This window comes from Netta rufina (genome assembly GCF_964035555.1).
Source record: "Netta rufina genome assembly, chromosome: 13".
Classification (NCBI taxonomy): Eukaryota; Metazoa; Chordata; class Aves; order Anseriformes; family Anatidae; genus Netta; species Netta rufina.
The window spans coordinates 10,389,265-10,412,353 of NC_140136.1; the positions used below are offsets into that span (position 1 = coordinate 10,389,265).

Below are 23,089 nucleotides of genomic sequence, written 5' to 3' on the forward strand. Positions count from 1 at the left end.
ACTGTAGTAGGCTACGTGTATGCTTCTGCTCCAATTTCCCAAGCACATGGGGATGTAAACTTGCCTCTGTGGTCATTTCTTTGGTCAGAGGTCTTTAGAGTTTTTAAACAAAGCAGGTTGTGAATGTCCGTGTCTATGAGCAACCTTCCTTTATCAGCATACAGTTTTACTGGAGTCCTTAGTAGCATAGTGCATATGATTTCACAGTACTGTATGCCATTTTCAGAAATTGAGTTTGCTAAATAAGAATTAGTATAATTAAAATGGAATTTTCCTAGAATTATTGCTGTGTACCATTTACTGGTATTCAGAGAAATCTGAGGCTAACCGTACCACGCATGCTGCTACCCCGTCTGGTGCCTCATGGAACAATCCCACAGGGTTCTGTCCAAGATACTCCTGGTAAAGTCATCCAGAAACATGAATCTGTAATCATGAGAAGCAGTTTAATCCAAGTTCATAAATGTCAGATCTTCCAAATTAATGTGCATACTGTGGCTTGCACACATTCCCATATGCTTAACTCGTGTGTGCCAGTACCAGAAGGGAATACATCCTGCGTACTCCTGTACCTAATGGGTGCCCTTTCATGCAGACTTGCAAATACTGACATGTGGCACAGAGGTACAGGATGACATTTTGCGTGTTTAAATTAGCTTCATGCATTTTCAAAAATGTGCTCAGAGAAGGGATAGTATTTTAAAAAATGAAATAAAGAGAGAGTTCCTGTCCATGAATTGTGATTTTGAATTTAAAAAAAAGGGACATATTGTAAAATCTTTTCTGTATGCAAAGTCTTACTGATGCTTGGCTGTGTCATGCGGCCAGACTCCAGCATACCTCCTCATGTTAATCAGAGGGGAGTTCTGCTTACAAACTGGCACGGGGAAGCTCATAATTATAAATACATGACTAGAGGCTATGAATTTACAACCAGCCTTACTAAAGTTGGACTCCTAAATCCATAATCATTCATCTAAATAAGTGTTCTGGTTTTAAAAAGTGCAGTTGAGTTCAGTGGGGATTGTTCAGGAGTGGAATTGTTCCAAAAAGAAATGTATTTATATGTGAAACTCTTGTGTTTGCATGCAGAAAAATACTTTTTTTTTTTCTTCTTTTTTTTTCTTTTTGGGGTTTTGTTGGAGGTTTCAATGAAAAAAAAAAAGAAAACGCAAGGGACAAAATCTGCTGTTCTTTTGTGGAAATGCAGTTACTGTAGGAATAAAATGTTTTTGTTTGTCTAAAAATATCTTTAACCCATTTTGTTCAACAGTTTAGACATTAGAATTATTTAAGGATTTAAAAATAAGTTTAGGGAACAAAATTGATACTTCAGTGTGCCTGAGGATCCCATATAGTTTAGCAGACAGTAAACATTGCTTACTGAATATTTACCCTCTGGTCTTCTGCTAATAACAGCCAAAGTGATTCAAACGAGTGTATTTATACAAAATAATTAAATTGCAGATCTTCACAGAGAACTTTTGCATAGTTTTAGTATTAATTTGACAAATGTAATCCCTAAGAATGAGGCTTATCACTGCAGTAGCAATAGAATTTTTGGGGTGTTGCTAAGCTGCATTGTAATTACAGGTTTTGGATATAAATTGCTCTCGTGTGTGAGAGGAGGGAGGTAATGGCTCATGAAAATGCATTAACCTTTCACACCAGGGCACTATGCGATGCATAGTTGGCTCAGTCCAAAGATTCACCTCAATTTCCATAGAGGAGGAGAAAATTGTGAAATCAATAAAATCATTATAGGTTTAGCTAATCTTTTTTAAAGACATGCTTGCAAGCCATGTGCATTATTAACACAATGAGATGGGTCCGTGCTTACGGGCTTCGCTGCCAGTCAGATTCCCGGACACGAATATAACCGCACAAACCCTGTGGTCTGCAAAGCGTCTGACAAGTGTTTACATGTTAACATTCATTAGAAGGCTCGGTCAAGCAATTCATGCTTGATTAATTGATTATCCCAGGGTGACAGTTCATTTTTTGAAATAGCTGCCAACCTGAGCAGGAGCAGGACAGTCAGTCAGACCAACGACAAAAGACATTGATGGACAAACACTGGACTTATCGAATAGCTGCTAGAGTGACAGACTGGCATCTACACAGTTTAATCAATGCCTAAAAGACATGGCAACGCTATAAAGACTGTTTATTTCTTTTCTGTGTATTTATGAATTGTTAATGCAGTCGATACATATTAGCTTTATTTGTTGTTTGGTTAAAATGCAATCTGAATTTTCCGAGTTAAGAGTTGCCTTGATATGAGTTTTTGTACAGTGAAATTTATGAGTCCTTACAAATTTATAAGGTTTTATTGATGGGTAGAAAGCCAAGCATAATTCCTAACTTTGTTTATTCCAGCATTACAGAATTATTAAGAGTTGACATTGCAGTGCTTATTGAATAAATTCATTTCCTTGGCAGTGGGTGCATTTTGAATTTTCGTGAGTTAAGCCTGAAAAAGTGGATGCATCAGCACAAGCTAGTAAATAGCAACTGCAAGAGGATTTCAAGCTAGACCAATGCAAGGAAGAAGCTCTAGCAGAGCAAATTATCCACAGACAGTAAATGTGTTGGAACAGATCATCCCTTACCTAATGGTACTGAAGTCCATTGAATTACCCAAGAGACGAGTTTGGCCCAATATTAATTTGCAGCAGATGTTTGACTAACTAATTATTTGAAAGAGCTTGAGTGTATTGCGATATAATTGCCTGATATTGCAGCTTACTGCTTTCAGAGCTTGTTTTTGTCTTATTCTTGCAACAGAAACAACAATGCAAAAGTCATGGTGTAAGTTTTCTGAATGATTGGTTTTATTCCTGAGTATAAAGAAACAAGGATCGCAAATCATTAAATGATGGCATCTTACAAGTGAAGTCAGGAATTGACCGATCTGCAAACTACACCGTGAGCAGATGCTGTTTTAAGCCCTGATCAGACAAGTGTTCAGATAGCCTCTCTTCTCACAACACCCACCTCCATCCTTCTCCCTCCTCAGTACCCCCTTTCCTTGCACGTTTTATGAATAGGGTGATGGGGCGGGACCATGCTGGCCCAGCAGAAGTGCTTCTTTGCTCTTTCTGGATCCCTTGCTATGGTATGCTCAGGGAAGCTGCTGTAGCTCACTTCCTTCCTGACAGCCCTGCCTAAAGATTTGAGATTGTTCTCCTAAAGTCGGTAGGAGTTACCACTAAATTCAGTTGCAGTTTCCCCTGCCATTGCTGTTGTTATGTGAATTCCAAGGTTTCTTGCACTGCTTGCAGAGTTTAGAAGCCAACAGGCTTTAGGAAAGTCTCCCCTACGCATCCCACTTTTTGCACCACCATGTTGCGTGTTTCCATTCTGTCTGAATCCACCAATTTCTGGTCCTTGTTCTCCCTGAAATTCAAACCATGCAGCAACCATCTAGGCATGACCATGATGCTGCAAATATTCAAATGAATAGAGAAAGGCATCACGGCTATGCCCTGAGCAGCTCAGGCACAGTGTGCCTGCTGAGTTACAAGATTGTTCAGGAGTCACAGAAGAAGAATTTCATGAAGAGAAATGAAAAAGATTGGGCTGCTTTGCCAAAATGAAAAGAACTTTTAAAGAAATGTGAACGCTCCTGTGTTAGGGCATAGGCTGTCTTTTACTAATGAGAATGTTGGAGAAACCTTACTTTGATAGTACTTTATTCTGTAGCAGACTACCTTGCAGTTTCCTCTGAATCTTATCATACCTCCCATTGCTAAAGACAGGATACTTCACCGGAAAGACAGGCTGCTGACCTAAGCCACCATGGCAATTCCTGGACTCCTATTAACAGAGGCTGCTGTCATTTCAGTGACAATTAGCAGTCAAATCCTATTACAGGATCACCTAATCCTCAACTCCTGTACATGCTATTCACTGTGATAGGTGTTTAATTATAAGGCTTCTGCAAGCTATGGTACTCTGTGCAAAAATTTCAGAAAATACAGAAATGTGTTGGGAGACTTCACTTAAAAATGATAAGTTAGACATATGCTACTTCAAAATTATTACTCCAACCCTTTTAATTTGAATAACTACTTTTCTGTGCTGTTCAGAGAGGCTTTTTACAACTTGTGGTATTGTAGGAAAGCCAGCGAGGTCTGAGGTGTCACTAGCAATTTTCCTCTCTGCTGCATTTTTAACTTATTTACAAAGGTACAAAGCAAGAAAAAGATACTTTGAGAGAGCCCACCAGGTACATTATCCACTCAGTGGTTTGATCCTTTTAAACTTGTTCATTAGGTGTACCAAAGAGAGAGAAACAGGGAACGAGTGAATGCCAGAGAGCCTGGCTTGCAGGCTGTAATGCACTCAGCCATTAAGCAGCCCGTCAGCGTGCTAAAACAACCCTTCTCTGGGTATTGCAGCTTGGCGCATGCTAAAGAGTGTGGCAATTACTCAGCAATGAGGAAATCCATTTTTTATATAACAGAACTGTCGATACTGTCTTGGGGTTTCTTGTTTGGTTGGTTTTTATCTTTTTTTCTTTTTTTCCCTGATAGAAAAAGGGCTAACTCCAAGAAATACGAAATCTAACCAAAGTCAGGTGAGTTAAGGGCAACCTGCACTCTTTATTTATTTATTTTAGTTAGAGCATAGGACATGAAGGATGGTGCTGTGTATTAGGAGAATCTCTCTCATTATGTCATAAGCTATCTTTGGGCACATGCAGTTTTCTTAATAAATCTTGGACTTTGTTCCCTGTACAGCTTAAGTAGCTCTTCTTTATGTGACTTGCTTTCTACTCTTCAGTATCAGAAATTTCACTAGGTATTTAGCACCTCACAGTCCACATACAAACCTTGACTATGCAAACAGAATTTGGTGTGAGACACACTGCACCATGGTGTTAGCTAGTGTAATGCTGCTTCGGACACTCACCATCAGTGCATTTCAAAATAATTTCTCTTTGTCTTTTACAGAGCTAGGACGACCGCTCTGAATCTCTGTTACTAAGATATACATGCTGTTTCCAATTTTTTATTGTACTTCATTGTTCTCTGGGTTCATTTGTGAGTTGGGGGCTGAGAACCTTGAAGGTGTGCTGTCCTGGGCTGATGCTCCTTCCAGTTATCACAGTTAAATCTAAATTACAGCAATTAAAACAAACAACAATCCTTCAAATTATTTTTTCCTTTTTTTTTTTTTTTTTTAGCAGCTCACATTACTCTCGTTTTCCCCCATTCTTCTCCAAAACAGTGGATACATTTTCTCTGTAGCTCTTTCAATTACAAGTATCAATAGTATGATTCTTTGTCATTCTTTGTATTTTGTTATCCCAAGACTCAAAATCAGTTCCTTTTTTCTTCTGTGTTATCTCTAACATCTTCATAACAAAAGTGCTGCAAAAGCTATTGGAGAAAGATCAGTCTGTGTGACAACATCATTCTTTGCAGCTTCGTAGGTTTTGAATAGAGGCTACCAGCTCTGTTATGTGAGGTAGCGTTCTCTTTAACAAAGGAGGATAAGCATCAGAAGCATCTAGGGAAAACCTCCTTCGAAGTGCTGCATTGTGAATATGAATTTAAACCAGTAATAAGAAAAAAACAGAGTATCTTCTTTAGTAAGCCGTTCGACTCTATTGAAAAAGAGGGGCTGAAGGAACTGATAAATACCTGGGACAGAGTGCAAAGCAAATCAATGAAAATGTTCCTGGTGACTTCAATGGTCTTTGAATTAGGTTTTCTAAGGCTATTTTTCTAAGCACTTACATATGTGAATCCTCACATGCATTAAGAGCTAGCATAATTGTTGGGGAAATTAGCCATTCATACACATAAATACCTAAAGCGGTCCTAGAAAGATCTGTGCGCCCAATGCACCAAAAGGCCGGAGATGGTGAGAATGATGGACCGCTGCTGCTTTTGGGTGTTGAAGTGGGAAGGCTGTCACCTGCCTGCAGGAGTGCTAGGTACTGTCCCTGTTCAGTCACAGTAACTCCCAAAAGGGCTTGTGCTTTCACCTGGGCAGAAGGATAGCGGCTGGACCTGACTGCAGCTTAAAGCGTGAGTTTGCCCTCAAGGATAGCAGAGGCTGCAGATGTTATTCCTGGGTCTTTTTTTTTTCCAGGGAAGTTGAGCTTAAACCAAACCAGGCATTCTGAAACCTGAGATATTTCCCCAGGCATATCCTTACCTTGTTGTTGTTCCAGAAATCTGAATAAATTATAATAAAAGAGATCCAGAAGATTTAAAATTGCAAGAAGGGTTAAATGTGGTTGCCATGAACAGCTGGACTGTATCTAACAGAGTATATCTCTGTATCTGGCTCTGCTCGCTCCCAGTCTGATGGACAAGCAGTAAGGACAACTATAGGGAGGGGAAGAGATGAGCTATATGAAAAGTTGTCCTCAAAAGTTCCACAGGTATAAATAAAACAAATATGGTGTGGCTTCTGAAGAAATTGAGTGGTTTTGGGTTTGTTTTTCTTTTTTCTTGAAGCTGTGTGAGGCTGCAAAAAGGTCCATTAAGTGCACATTCATTTACCACTGATGTGGGTCCTGCACTGGCCCAGTGAGATAATACAAGTTTTTAGCTGTGTCTGGTGTGGGCACCCCTAATAGTACACACCCAGGAAAAACTGTTTTTTACTTCACTCGTCTTTTGGAGAGATCATCTCTGTTTTGTAAATCAAACAGAATACATAGCTTTAGGTGCATTTCTGGCAATCATACCCTTAAAGCAGTGGTTTCTATCTTCATTCAGTCTGTGAGCCTCTAAAACTGTTCTGTGGAGATACAGGCCTCTTTATACTGAGGTCTATTAAGAGTAAGCTTATTTTTCTTACCAATTTTTGGACCTTTTCATTACCTTAAAAGCAATCCATGAACTTCAGGGTCCACAGGTCATACTGACTTATTGACAGCTGCTGCACTGAAGTGCGTTGTGGAGGGGCACAAACATCGGGATTGCAGAGCTGTACTCACAGGCTGGCTCCATGGTGCCTCTGAGCATCCAGCATCTGGGCTGGTTTGGTGGAAGTAAAGTTGACAAATATACCTGTGAGTGAGCTGTACCAGACTGTTTATGGATTGCCTCTAGAATAACATTTCGTTGGGGAAAAATCCCTAGATTGCATCATCAAACTAGGTATGCAATATTATTAGCTACAATCATTGAATTTTAAATGGAAAGTTAAATTCCCTGAGATCTGTACCAACTGCATGGTAAGGTTTTGTTGTGGGTAACAGTATCTGTCATGCCTCTGAATAACATATATGGTGCATCATTTTGTTTGCCATGTCCAGCAAAAAAACATCTGTTGTAATTTTCAATTTTACTGCCATCAAATAACCTTTCCAAGTGCTAATTTCCTTGTAATGCATTCTCCTTTAATTTTGAATAGGCCAATGCAAACAGCATGTAATTTGTAGTTTTGCTTTCTTTTTTGAAGCACCTGAGGTAGGCTTTCTTCATAATTACCGTGTTTTAAAATTGATATCTAATTTACTACCCATATTATTCTAATCACAGAAACAACTCTCAGTTTGCATACTGTATAATCACACTTTCACATTATTCAAAACCAGTTTTTATCTGGTGAACTTCTGATAATTTTTTCTTCAGTTTCAGACAGTTACTTAATTGTCTTGTTAACATGGATCATTTGATTTTATATCAGATTAAACTGCGGCCTCAATGGTTCATTTTTGCAATATGCTCTGCTGACAGAAAGGTACAGAGAATTTGAATGGATATATATCTTATTAAATGCAGATTTCATTAGCATATTATGTCAATATTCTTTACAGTTCAATAAATTTGTGTGGTACTTAAAAAACTATTAACTTCTCTATAAAGCTTTGGATAAACACTGTGAAGTTGTATTTTGGAATTCATTACTTCTTGTATATGTGTTTTTGTATGTATTAGTTTTTATTTATATATTTGCATATGCTTGTATATGAGTGTTTATTGCTTCTGGCTTTTGAAACTAGCCTCCTGTGGGCAGGTGCTTGCTCAGGCATGGTGCAGTGGGTGGTCGGTGCTCCTACATAACAGCTGATGGTCGCTGGACTTGGAGGCGGTCTTTTTGCTGTACATGTTTTATGAAAAGCAGGCTTTCTTTCTTTGGCAGTAATTATTTTCTTTAGAACTAGAATGCTTGAGGAAGGGATTATATCTTTACCTTCATACTATTCTCTAACTAAAAATAAACCCTATTTTTATATCCCTCACTTTGTATCAGGTAGGTCTTCAAAATACCCAGTTGTTTCACTTGGTTCATGGGAAGCAGAGAAGAGGGCTCTATGCAGCAAGAGAGCAAGTTATATTCAATGCCATGTTAAAAGAGAGTGATGGTGTGCTTTGTAAATATGAGGTTTCCTTTGACATGCCACCTGAGTAGGCTATGTCAACGTTTTGAATTGGTAGCTAAACTAAAAAATAAATACAACTTTTCCTTCCAGCAGCAATATTACTTATCTTTTGGTGTGGATCATTTTGTTGAATCCATAACATTTCATTTTGTTTTGGGATGTGCACTGTGGATACTGCTCACTTAAAAGAATGGAAAGGTAAATAACAGAAAAGCAAATTTTAAAAAAAGAGATTTATGAACCTGTGAGACAGAGATTACTGTAAACTTTTGTACATATTTTATTTATGGTTTTCTTTGCTGTAGTACATATTCAATAGAGCTGATGGAATATCCATTGACTAATTTACTTTTAATCATGAATTTTCCAGTGAAGAGATTATGCGACTATTCAAATTTCTTTAGAATATTTAATTATTTTTCAATTATTTTTTTCATTTACAGTTTTATTTAAGGACAGTAAACATACTCCAGGAAACATTCTCTAATAGTCACTTAAAACTTTTTTTTTTTTCTTTTCTATTTGCATAATCTTACCAGCAAACTGTCTATAACATATGAAGAAGGGAATCCACAGCAGGGCAAGCAAATCCCCTAACTGAGCTCACTCACGAAACTTTCCAGAACGCGGGTGGGCCTTGCCATGTTTGGGCTGCACGCAGCTCCTGGGCTATCATGAAAGGGGAGTTGTGGAGCTACCTGACATCTTTCCAGGGCTTTCCTTAACCTAGATCTCCACAGGCTCATTTTCACTATGTCAGAAGTATCCCTTGAGCCTGAAGGCACTGTGCTCACAGTGGCAAGACCAAGCACGCAGGACCTGAGGCCTGCGAGAAACCCTTGCCAGGGTGGGCCCAGCATGAGTGGGGGACACTGCCCTGGGACATGGGTTGGAAAGCAACCCTAAGGTCAATGAGCTTGAGTAGTATTTGTTTTAAACTATGATCTGTTGGGATGAACCAGTGACAAGAGCTATTTGGCATTGACGTGCTGCAGTCATAACACGGCCTATCTGGGTAACGGGGTGCTTTCGTAGGCTTTGAGCATCCATTTGAAAACAAACAAAAAAATGAAATGTATTAAGTTCAGGAAATGTATAGAATTAAAACTAGAAAACTTTTTTCCCCCTTAGTATAAATAACTTACAAGATAGATTTGATTTAAAGAAACATCGTGCATTGCCTTCCCCACCTCTGGGAGCCCTGCTGGTATCAGCCGCCTTGTCAGCTTGCATTTGACACTGACACCACAGTGCCCACTGTGAGGACAGAGAGACTTCCAGTCTGCTTTTATTACTGCTTCTACACTGAGGGGAAAATAACCCTATCGTCTTTAGGATCCAATTTTGCGCAGAGAATTGTGCAATTATTAAACCTGTGGCAGAGAAAACGAACCAGCTAAATCAATCCAGTATCTTCAGTGAGCTCATTAGGCACTACCTAGGCCTGCTGGTAAGGGAAAGGGGATATTTTAGCTCTGTAAGTTTAAATAGCATGGAGAGAGAACAAAACTTGAAAACGTAGCGTACAACTCTTCCCATGTACTTTGCAGGGGCGTTGTCTGCCTGCCCTGGCCACCCCCAGCAGCTCCCAGCCGTGAGGTGCAGCCTCTGAGCCTGTGTCTGCCCTCACCTCACCACATAGAGCGTGCTGGCTGCTGTAAAACACTGTGGTGATAGAGTGGTAATTAGCTGTGCTAAATGTTGTTTCCACAACTGGAGCTCAACTGCTTTCTGCCCCTGCTATTCATCTGTCTGCAGGACTCTGATTTTTGTCTGTGGCAACAGCCCTAGCAGGAGCCAGTGGGCCTTCCTATCTTCTGCCTGTTTAGCAGTGAGTTTGCTTTGGCTGCGAAACCTGTATTTATTAGTCAATAACAATTTTCTCCTCCTTATGATAGAGGAATGCTGTCAGAGAAATGACTTGTGGACTGTGGCCTTCTGTGTCTGAACAAGCCCTCTAGGCCCCCCGCTGCTGCATTCCCATTTCCTCTGCATATTCTGTAGCTGAGCAGTGACTGTGAAGAAGATGGGCACAGCAAACCAAATACAGATATTCATTCACGAGATCCTTGTGAATTTACTTCCAAAGAACATTTCAGCTTGTTAGATAAAAGAAATAAAGAGACATGTTCATGCTACTAGGCTAAGAAAATGGGATCGTTACATGCAACTGATGTAATGTGTGCTTCAGATTTCATTTTCCCAAGGTAAGCCTCTAACTCTGGGCACCTTCTCCACTGAGGCAGATGTTAAATATTTTGCTACTATCAAGACCAGCATCACCATGCTTGCTTCCAATTGCTCTAAATAACTGTGAGAAGATGGTTTGTCGTAGTAATTAGAGAGGTCCTCATAGTAAATAAGGTTTCTCTTGGAATATTAACTACATGTATCTGCCCTTCACTTGGATGTTTTTACGACGTCAGTGGGAAAAGGACAGAAGCTCTGGATACCAAGAAGATTAACATATTCAGAATTCTTGAAATGCTGCATCAGCAGTTCTTTGTGAAACATCTTTCATTATAATCGTTACTATCTGTTTGTGGTGGCATGGAGGGCTGCGATCAAAGCGGTCTGAATGCTAAAAATGCATATAAAGACACGTACCCCACTGAACTCAGCAGGAGCCAGAGTTTGACTCACACTCCCTAATTTGAGGAATTAGAAATCTAATTAACATTAAATTGCAACAAAAATATACAAAGACCAAGAGATAGTGGGATGCCTCCACTGTGTAAGGCAGCTGCAGGGCTGGAGGCGGCCATTTTGGATGAGGAGAGGTGAAGGACGGCAGCGTGCAGTCTGCCATGTCCCCGAGAGGGAGACTGCAGCCTGCTCGGTCTTGTTTGAGGCTGTATTGTGTGAGACATTTAAAAGTCAGAGTTGTATCCCAACCCCCAAAGTTTAAGTAAATAAGCAAAAATATACAGTGAGGCCAGTGCTGCAGCGGTTTCTCCTCAAATCCCTGAAGTAAACAGGCCAGGCTTTGGCTCGGAGGTGCTGAGATGGCAGCTTTGTGTGGTGAGAGCACCTCTGCTGATCTGCTTGGTATCATTCAGAGTGAAATGGAGAATCTTCTGCACACTTGGAGCAGACGGTGGTGATGGCACAGCCAAGACTAATGTGAAGGGTAAATCAAGTTCAATTCAGCCTTTGAAGTTGAAGGGGAAAAAGAGTAAAATTCACTCTTCAGTGCTGTAGGTCTCTGATTTCTAATCTATGATTTCATGGAGGAAGGCAAATGTGCCACTGAGCTCCTTTCAGGAACTGCCCTTGGCTTATTAGCTTGCTTTATGTGTTGTCCAGTTTCTGGGGGGGGGGAAAGGCTGCGCGTATGTGGGTGGTATTATTTTAGAAGAAGTCTTAGTTAATTATTGTCTACTGAAACATCACCTAGGAGATATTCTTTCTCTGTCATGCAGCTTGATATTTCATGCAGTTAAAGGTAACTCTTCCATAGTTCATTAAATTATGTTGTGGTGAACTTATCTCCACTGGGTCTCAATTAAGAAATGAAGCCAGTGCCTTTAGAGGAAAAGGCAGAGAACAATCAGAATATACTGACTATATAATTTGATCTCTGGAAACAATCAAGGGGAAAAATATGGTTGGCAAATGCATAGACAGTAGGAAGGTGTTGGTTCTTACAGATTTGTATATGGAGCTATAATAAAATCATTATTGTACATGAGGAATATTTAGTGCTTTTAAAACTTTAAGAAATAAGTTTGTTATCTACTGTAAATTTACTGTAGCAAATATTCTTTTTCCTTACCACTTTCTCTGTCTCCATTTTAGTACCCCTGGGAACTTCAGACACACTGATTCTGAACCCATTGTATATTAACATTAATTATAAAACTGCAGTAATTTTTTGCTATGTTCTAATTTAATTAAGCATGTATTTTTATTTTTTTCCCTTTTTTGAGGTGTTAATCAAGCAGAACTCCTTTTTCTGGATGTTTTTCTCAAAAAACAAACAAACCAAACAAACTCAAAGTACTCTTCATTAAATAATTGCAAATATAAAGAACAGTATAGGCAGTTATCTCAGCTTTTCTTTCTCAGACCCCCTTCCCTACCAGTGTGTTCTGTGCACATTTTATTTTTTGGTTCCCTCCCTTTTATGTGCTCTTCTTTGCTAAGAGTAGAAGGCTGTTATAATGGCTTGCTAAGGTCTGTTCATTTTATTTTCCTCCTACAAAATGTAAATCATCCCAAGAAACATTCTGAGGTATTTACTAAAGTGCAGATATTGGTGAAATAGGCCAATGAAGCAGGTAGTGCCATGGCTGGTTTAACATGCAGCACTGATCACATCATCAATATATATGTGTTAAACAATTCCTGACTTTGTACATTCTCAAGGAACTTAATTCCCTTCAATAGCTTGAGAATGAGCAGCTCATAGATGCAGAATAATTGGAATTTTAATTAGGTGGTGACTTAAGGATGCCTCCTGTTTCGAAGGTAATAACATCTCTTGAGCTAAATGAATGGAGGGGCAGATTTCAATTTAGCAGCTTATAAGAAAATCTGTTGATTGGTTTTCAATATTAATCTTAGCTGTTCATAGTATTTGTCTATGCCCATGTTAAATGAACTTAGTGGCTGAGGTACCCAAGTTTGTTCAGGGCATGTGAATTCCATCCCTGCTCAGGTTCCCACTGACCAGAGTATTCAGGGCAAGTTTAAAACAATAACAGAAGAAAAAAAAAAAAAAAAGTCAAAATAAGCACAGAACTGCTTTGCTCTGATAAGCGCTGTACAAAAGTCACGGTATCTACGTGCAAGTATATACATTTACTTTTGTGACTATTTGAATATACACCTTTTCATTTGTTTACAGCTGAGCAGTGAGATGAATTTGTTTTCTTGTATGAGATAAGCATCATCATGTTTTTCCTAGCAGCTGCATGCACAATTAGTAGGACCCAATTAAAGTTGCATTCAGTTCACACAGAGTGTCGGTGATTGCTGTCTATAATTTCTCCTGTGGTTTGACTTATGGGCATTAAGCTCTGCAGAACTTTATTAACAAATAAAGTCAAGTCAAACAAGTCAAGACAGAAAAGATGGAAAACAGTATGTATGATCTTGTTCCTTGTGCACTACCTGCAGCATGAATAAAGGAGCCCCTTCTACCCCCTCACCAGCCACTTTGCAAGCTGCTAGTTTCCTCTGCTTGGGATTGTAGGGTCTCTTCTTCTGGCCACAAGAATAAGTATGTGTGTCTGATCTGCTTCCATGTAAGTGGGACTGCAAGTCAGCTACTGACTACAGCAGGTACAAGGCATCCAAAGATTCCTGTGAATTTAATCCTAAAATAATTCTAAAGCTAAATATACCTTTGTCCCCAGCAATATTTGTGCCATCATTATATAAAGCCTAGCACTGGGCTTTATATTGGCATATCATGATGCTAAGTGGAAAGAGAAAAGTAAAGAATTAGAATATAAAAGGAGCAGGGCATTAGAGTGATCTCATTCACAACTTCTGTTGTTTTTTTTTTCTCCTCATGAGGCTGTTCAGTTCCCACTGCTCCCTTAGGGAACCTGATGTCTGTTCATGTTCCTCCAGCCTGTGCACTGCTCCTTGTGTACACGCAGGCACGCCCAATAGGACAGAATCTTTTGCTTTCATAGTATATGAATACCCAAAGTCTGTAAACACTGATCTCTTGGCTATTGTGCCACAAAGAGCAAAATATCAGATATCCAGTCCCTACAAAGAGTTTTATGATAAAATGTGTGGTTTTCAACTAAAAAGCAGGAACAGAAGCCCGAAAGGTCTCGATTTCTGTAGGTATGAAAAGCCAGTGGATAGTGAATCTGAAAAAAAGAGGAAAAGAGCACGTCTGAATTGCCTTAATGTGCAGAAGTGGCAACAGAGTAAGGGCCTGGCTGGAGCATTTTTCCACTTAATCACCACACAGTTCTTCTGAAGTGGCTAAGAGTGAAAAGGGGCAAAGATGGGACTTAATTCTACAAGATGCAGAATATCCGACTCTCGGACAGCAAGGCACTTCAGACATCTGAGGAGACTGAACAGGCGAGCCACTTGGTTGATACTGAAGTGCTTTTCTGCATTGATGCTATGAGCTAGCATCACGTATGATAGGGCCTATACAGAATTAGATACAATCATTTAATCACCTTTGATATGTGAAGTGCTGACAGATCCAAAACCAATCACTTCCTTTCAGAAGTAAGTAGATTATTAATTCAGAGAACATGATAATGATGTCTACAAGAAGTTGTTCTTGTGTAGGACCTATACAAGATCAATTATTTGGCTTTTTATGCTCACTTGACTGGTGCTAAAGTAATAGGTAACTGACAGTTTTGATGCTGATAGGCAAAGAAAGCCATAATAGAGAAAAAAGCCACTTTTAATTTCAAGCTCCACTAGAATTGTGAAAGGAAAATTAATGTTTACTAAATGAAAAAGGATGATATTGCTGGAGAGAGGAGGTTTTGTTTAAGCTTTTAGAGGAACATTAATGACTTTGAGAAATGGAAACATCCATTATAAAACATTTTAAAATGGCATAAAATTTAGAAAATCCAGAAAGTATTTTAAACTTACCTAATCTCCTCAAAGTGGTATCAGGCTTTGAAAGTCAAGCAAACTGACTGATAGCTGACATATGGAAGGAAGCTTTCTAGTATTGACACATTTTCCATGAAAAATCTCATATAGTCTCATACCCAAATAAACATTTTGAGGTGACATGAAAGTCTGTTGATCAACTTGTGCACATTTCTGTAATGCCCCTGCAAATTTCTAGGGGAATCGCAGAAGCGTACAGCCTTGCTCCCTAGGAATGTACTTTCATAAAGCTGCCATTCTTAGAGTCCTCTGACATATCCCAGTGCTGCAGAGTTTTGCCTGTGATATGTTGCCAAGCACCATAAACGATTGCAGCTCTGAGATGGCAGGTCACTTTTTATTTTGCCAGACACAACAAAGAAGTGTCAACCTCTGACAGTTTTTAAAAGTAGGCTTTAAAAGAAATATCAAACCTTTTTTTTTAACCAGTCAGTATCTGAGAATAAATGCTTACAGAAAAAGAGAGGATAGGGAAATTTGTGAAAGTGGAAACTGCACTATGTTATGAGTCTGATTTAGCACCACATCACTCTGGTTTTATGCTGATAAATACATTTGGGATTAGGTGACAGGGACTTTATGCCATCAAATAAATGGGCAGTGGATCTGAGTTCAGGCATCTGATGTGTGTGCACTAGTGCAGTGGGATTATAACTGCTGCCAGTTTTGCACTGGTTTGGGGGATAATCTCACAGTCGATAAGCTTTGGTCTTGCATTTTTGTTGTAGGATCCTGCAGCCCTTAGGGTACACTGAGTCCCCTGCAGAGATCCCCTTTATAACAGGGAATGGAGGCATTTAGCAGGTGACTTGCCTGATTTAACAAAATAAAGCCCAGTGTCTGAGCAGTGGGGCAGGACAGGAATGAGCAGCAGAAGCTTTGCACAGGAACACAAGTGCTCAGCCTGGTGAAGCACTGGCTGATGGCTGACAGGAAATCCTGGTCCTGCAAATGCCGACCTGTGATATTACAACTGAAGAGCTGTATTTGCTTTAGTGGACTTCTGGATAGAAATGTTCAGCTGTTAAACTATGTTAACATAAACTGAAAAAAAAAAAAAAAAAGGCAATGTGTTCAATACCAAGTCACAAAAAAATGCTCTGTTTTTCATAAGACATCCAAGGAGATGGCATAGATAGGAAAGCAAGGAAAAGTGGTGTAGGAGATGATCTCTGTACATTATGTGTGGTAAAGCAGGCAATACGTGATTGTTTTCAGCAATAAACTCCATTTCTCTTGAACAGTTCTCCACTGGCAGCATGGTACAAGGTATCCCTTGTAACCATCTGGACAGCATTTGATTCCTCTGTAGTAGTAGATTGATGAAGCCATTGCCAGCATTTCTTCCCAATTTTCTAAATAACAAGGTTCACAGTCAGTCTAAAACACAACCATTTCAAGCAACAGAAAAGGCAATATCAGTTTCATAAGGCCACATTTCCCTCTTAAGTGCCTTGCCTCTGCAGACATGGAGATGAATCTTTTTCTTTTACTCCTGATGACTGCAGACCATTGGGAACTGGTCTGCTCACAGGCAAATTCTTTGTTGAGGGGAGTTGAGCTAAGGAAGGCTCAGAGGATGGGACTGCAGAGGTTCATCTGCCCCTGAGTCAGTGAAAACTAGCCTTACACAAGTAGCAGAGTGGTGCTTCTGCTTGAAAAGTGCATTGCAGAGCTCACTTGCCTCCTGTACCCGATTCTTTTCTTCATGATTTCTACTGGTGCTATTAGTTGAGAAGCAGAGGAAATGGCTTCCAGTTTATAAAGAGAAGTAAGTTGTAAATTGAAGGAAAATTACTTCTGAAATTATGTATTGACACCAGTTCATTTTCAATTGTATTTGTAGAAAAGTTTCCAGTACAACAAACAAGCATTACGTTGTGCACTAGAAAAGTATTATGGAAATGTACCGCTAACATGGAGATGTGCATAGGCCTGTAATTTGTGAGTAGCAAGGCATGTGTGCTCTGAATAAGTAAATAAGAAAGAGAAAATTTCATTACACCTATGATATTGATATTTGCTCTAAGGCGAGATACAGTAAGACTTGTGCACTGTGGCTCCCCTGTGCCATCAGGTTTGCTACAGCATTTGTGTGCCAGCCCTTCTGGCTGTCGTCTCTCCTTCCTCCCCCTCCATCCCAACACATCCTTAGTAAAGCAGAAAATAAAGAAGTCGACAGCATTATGTTAGGAATTGGTACATGAGGGAGGGAAAGAGCAATTGCTGCAGAATCTCAGTCAGATGAGTTTCAGGCTTGGTTATATTCCTACTTGACTTTCAAATGCTGATACTGTCAGAGTGTAAAGGCATTTCCATTCTACTCTCAGTTTTCACCCTGTTGGAGCTCTTACAACATGCATCCTTTAAGATGTATTTTTCACCTTTTACCAGCTCCCACAGGACTGTACGTCCACATTTATTCACCTTAAAAGTTTTAATGGAAAACTTAGAGGTTTTTGAATTCAGTAACCATATGGCTAAAACGACAACAACAACAAAAACCACAGTAATTGTTCCCCATAGACATATTCATTATATAGACAGTAATTTGCTACATAAATATAGGTGTACAGAAATATTAATGCTCCTCCCGTATTTTATTTGGCTACATCTTCTATTAGAAATATATATATATGTTTAGAATATCCCTTCTTTAAAATATTTCTCTTTAGAATATCCCTTAAGACTACATGGTCTTAAGTACAGAGGGAGGTACTATATACCTGGTGCAGATGGGAAGCAGTGGTTCTGGTATTCATGATTATATGTGGCCACTTGGTATTCCTGCAAACAGTCCTGTCTCCAGCCCAAGGACTAGTGCTTCTGCAGCTCAGAAGTTTCTGTAGGTGTTTATTGAAACCCACCATGGAGGTGTTTGGGTGGGCTGAGCATCCTCTGGGCTCTTCTCTTGCTTACAGACACTGTCCAAAGTACTATCTCTCGTACCACCCAAATGCAGCTCTCACAAACCCAAGTTTTCCATGGTGTTGGTGATCTCATACACTGCACTGACCTTGACCAAGGCTATGAAGGTGCTCGTTAGTCCTGTCAACTCTTCCACTGTAAGTCCCAAGAGAGAAAAAGCAGGCCACTATGCCAAAGAAGGCTCTTGTTAACCACAGGGCCTGTACAAGCCCCAGGCTGGAAACGGTTCCAGGACAAACACAGCAGTGGAGTGGCTGCACCTTTAGTTACTTTAAAGTGACTTTAGTTACTGTAAAGTTTTGGTATCTTTAATATCCTACCACAAATAGGAGATACGTCTATGCAGGGATTACTAGCATTAGAACAGGGATGTATGTATTAAAGTTTGCTTGTGCACCAAACTTTTTTGCATCCCAGACAAGACATTTTTACCATCTCTGTTAAGAACTAAGTTTTATATAAATACACAGGGAAAATTGTTAGGAGAACATTGCATTTCTGTATGATGTTTGACTGTCTCTCATTCGTACTGCTTCTCAACCCACTCCCCTGCTTTATCCTGCATTCTCCATGGTAATAGCACCCTCCATAGAAGCCCAGAAAATGTCTGTTGTAAGTGAAGTTATTGTCTCTTTAATGACCCCAGGAATATCCGCTGCATTTAATGTATTGGCTTGGGAAATCTGTTTTGCCCACCCTAAATGGTTGTCTGTCATAAATATATCTGCTCAGAGTGATGTGCATTATATAAATAAAACTGTACAGACAGAATGCTTGTCAATCAGCAAGAAAGGCTCTACACCCACTATCCAGGGCATATATACTTTGTAAGCAGTGGTTTCCAACAGATAAATGTAATCAAGGTTTATATGCTCACAGAAGCCAACAGGATGGGATTGTTTCACTCGAAAGATCAGAAGAAAATTGTAACTAATGTTGTGGAAAATTACTTTGATATTGCTTTCTCAGTACAGCATCACAATTAGGTAGCAATGTGAAGCACAGGGAAAGAATAAATGAATAGTAACAAATCAACACAAACAGCTACTGTCAGGAGTACTTTGCTCAGTGAAAGTAATGTAAGCATTACTTAAAGTTTTATGACTGTGGATTTTATACTGGTTTAAGTAGTACATCAAGGTCTCACCATCATGCTTGCTTGGACTAAAACAATCAAGGGCAATTTCCGGAACAGACAGATAAAACTAAAGTACCAAAGTATTTTTATTAATCTTGTTTCATAAGTTGTACCATCTTAAATTAAAGATGACTGAATGTACTAAAGGTGAAAAATGCCCTTTTGGACAATGCAAAACTCACCTATGGTGCTTTTCAGTGGAAAATAAGCATTATCGACTTTTCTACAGCTTTCCTGATGAGATTCCAGTGCCTGCAAATGCACTTTGCTACATAGAAACTACATGGGAAATGCAAAACCAAAGGCTAATCCAATAAAACTCTGCCATGCAGAATCTGTTGTCCTAAGTAGCTTAATGACACATGCATTTGTTCAATTCTATTGAGGGAGCAATCAGACAAGCAAATTATAGCAATATCCAATCTCCATTAGAAACAGACCCCTCTGAGGAGAAGCACTGCAGAGCGGAAGGGAAGCATCGTTTTCGGTACACCAAAAATGCCTCTTGTGACTGACAGATTTTCACAGGAGGCTGTCTGGCAATGAAATATGTCTACTCTCTTTTTAATGAAATGAATGGCTATTTTTTCCTGTGCCCTTTAAGCTGCCTAATATCTTTTAGCAATAACTGGCATCATTTTCAGAAGCAGTGGAGGTGAGGAGTTTCTGAGTCCACTGGGAGCTGAAAGCACTTAACACACATGAAAATCAGCCAAACAGAAATAAGAGTAATTGTATTGAGCACCTTTTACTCCAGGGTACAGTCTGCTTCCTATTAACATAAATTGTAATTGAATGTGAGAATCAAGCAATTGATTACACACCTTTGGCAGTAACAGCATTGTTGGGATGTTCATTTTTTAGCTGTGCAGAACCCTGCCCCCAGCAGCAGAACACATCATGGGGTGAGTTTCCTTCATGGGAGTGCAGCAGGGAGGGACAAGGGGAGGGCCTCGCTTCGAAGTTGCTTTTATTTAAATGTGCTTGGCTGTCCCATTCACCAGTTAGATCCTTCTCAAATATCACCTCACTGTAAAGCAGTCTTTTCAAGAGGTTTCTGAGTGAGAGGACAGAGGTAATACAGGTCAAGATGAGGGGACCAATAATAAAAAGATAGAGATTGCACTGTTTTTGAGGTACCACTAGAAATTCCTTCTCCTTCAGGAGCAAATATTTATTTTTTTCAATATAAAGATACACATTTAATGATGCACCAAAGTCCTGCCTGTATTTGCTGCCCACTTGTCTTTCCCCTCACTCCCAATCCACTGGCAATTGCAGGTGACTCTAAGATGGACAGGAGTCCCAAAGATAAAAACTTTTCCCACCTTTAATGCAAGCTGGTGGCTGGGCAGAGGGAAGAAACCCAAGCTAGTGACCCTGCTGAGGAAGAGGATGTACCCCGAGCTCAGAAATTACCATTCTGCTTGGCTCTTGTGCTTTCTGTCTTGCTGTATGCTCAGACACAAGGATGTTGGAAGTGTTGGGGGAGGAGAATTAGGTGACCAAGGGAAGGGAAACTTCAGAGATTGCAAGAAGTTAAAAGCAACCGAAAAGGAGATGATGGGAGAGAAAGGGAACAGGATAAAAGTCTTTAGGAAAAGCAGTGAAGCCTGTTCTCGGAACAGAATAGCTTTTGTGCAGAAACATGATTTAAGCCCTAGGGACTGTCTGATCAGGAGTGCTACTGCGTCTTAAAAAAGGGATTTGACCCACCATCACACACAAATCCAGCTGGGGCAATTGAAGCATCACCTGCCTCTACCAGGGCTTTCCAGCCCAGCAGGCTAACATGGGCTTTAAGGTAATAACCTTTTAAATGAGAAAAGGGGAAACAATCCTTTGGAGTTTGGGCCCCTGCAGTTACTGAAGGTGATCTGCTGATGGTTTGATTCCTTCGGATCTAAATCCTGCTTGTTAGAGCACAACCACAGCATATCGAGTATGTGGCTAACAACAATTTAAAGGTGGGTTTGTTCTCAGCATAAAACCAAACCACACTTACTAGATGGGAGTACAGTAGAGGTCCAGGGCCATGGCTCAACAGTAGAGGTGCCTCAGTGATTTCTCTCTCACATGCATTTTGTGCTATTACAGATGCACCAGTGAACTTGTATGGTAAATTTAGGAGGTATAATTTCTGATTTTTTCTTTATTTTTGTGTTACTGTACAGACTTCATAGCAGTATTGATTCCAAATGAATATGCACAGGCTTGAATGTGGCCAGTACTGTCAGTTTTAATCTGTAAGCTCTTTTGCTTCTAAATATACAAAAACAAATTAAAAAAGCACCGAAGTAACTGTTTAGTTCTCTGTTTTCCATGGCACGCTGATGATTCATTACATCTACAGTTTCAGCTGAGTGCCTGCTTTCCAGATCGGTGTGCAGTTGGACTAAATAATGAAAATATTAAAGTATAGATTGTTCAGTGACATGGAAATAAGGAATTAACAAACCAGGACACAAAAATTAGCACTTAATTAGCACTTAATGTAACCATTTAAGAGTTCTCTGTTAGGGTTCAGCTCCTTTAAAGATGTTACTAATATTTTATCTTTAAAATATACACAGTCACATTGACTGTGCAATGAAGACATCAATTAAATAGACTTTTTATAAAGTACGCATTTAGTCAAAGGAGAATTTCAGTGCATATATGAGCAAACACAATGACCAAACCTCTGAGCATAAGGGTATTATTATGAGCTGAAGTAACTGCACTGACATTTGTCTAGGCTCTAAACCAGCCTTCATTACAGCCTTAGTCAAAGAGAAAGCGACTGTAAGTAAATCAAGAGATGTCTTGTGCATTTTCACACTTCTTGCATGCCCCTTGTTAAAAGGAAACCACTGTTTCAGTCCAGCTTTCCAGCTCTCACAGTAATGTGCTCTTTTTGCTGTTTAAAGTTAGTAACCTGAGAAGATGGCGTGCTTATGAATAAAACTATGAGATGTTTAATGAAAGTTATGCACATTAAAGAAATACATCCTCAAGTATTTTAAGTTTCTTGTGTTACTTATTTTATGCATCTTTTATTTTGCATCTCTATGACACTGAATATTATATACAAGGGAAGGTGGATTCAGAGGCATGTATTTGTAGGAGTTGAACTTCGGGCAGAATTTCTCATTTCCAGATTTACAGTGGTATAACTGGCAGCAGAAGTGGGTCTCAACTTTAGCAGACAATTAACTCCATCCAGCTGGACCCAATACACCTTGGCAACAATTCCCGCATAATCAGTCAGTTGTTTCTTGGAACCGTTTTATTTACAAACTTTTTTTTTTTTTTAATACCACCACAACAAAACCAAAGTGTTAATTAATCTCAAAATAGCTTTTGTTTAAAAAAAAAGAATACATACCTGTGTTCAGGCAACCTCTGTGAAATATGTAAAATGTGTTAAGGACATAAGTATAAAATGTTGAACGTGAAAGAGCTAGTGAATCAGACAGAAATAGGAATGCTAACCTGGTGTCTGCTGATGAACTATTTCTTCTGGATCCTGCAGGTGAATGAAGACAATGAGCCCAGCTGCTCCAAACAGCAAGATGAAGGAGAACATACATGTCAGCCTCATAATTATTGTTCTCAGATCAATCCAGTTTTGACCCAGGAAAAGAACTGCACGCAATCTCCAGGGCGCTCTTCAGTCATAGTTTCATCCTCTCATCTGAAGTCTGGCATAATATTGCCTACAAAAGGTAAAACACAAACCCCTAAAACTTAACACATGCAACATTTATTTGTTTGAGGTATATTAGTTGATTAAGTCCTTGTTTAGACCAAGTAACTGATTTCTCTAGTATTTCCTTGGTAAAGTTAATTGCAGTCATCCAGTCAGTTTCTGCCCCATTGGTTTGTCTTTAACTATATGTCACCATTTTAACATGTTGAAAATGTGATGTAGAATATCATTAAAAAAGTGTAACTTGGGAAAAATGGTCATGCCATGGCTGTAATTTAAAGAGAAAATCCTCGTAATTGTTCTCTTGCTTCGAGTGAATCACGTGTCACTTTTTATTTTCCACTGATGATATGAAAACTATAAAGTG

At 39.4% G+C, this 23,089-nt stretch overlaps 1 protein-coding gene across 1 annotated transcript in view; it reads right to left on the reverse strand.

Moving 5' to 3' along the window:
• Window positions 1-22,614, reverse strand: part of CHST8 (carbohydrate sulfotransferase 8) — a gene marked incomplete at both ends in the record, with an annotated part of 135,798 nt that extends 113,184 nt beyond the window's left edge. Inside the window, one exon of the mRNA XM_084294731.1 lies at window positions 22,506-22,614. Coding sequence (XP_084150857.1) covers window positions 22,506-22,614 — 109 coding nt within the window. The remainder of the gene's footprint in view (window positions 1-22,505) is intronic.
• Between the last annotated feature and the right edge of the window lie 475 nt (window positions 22,615-23,089).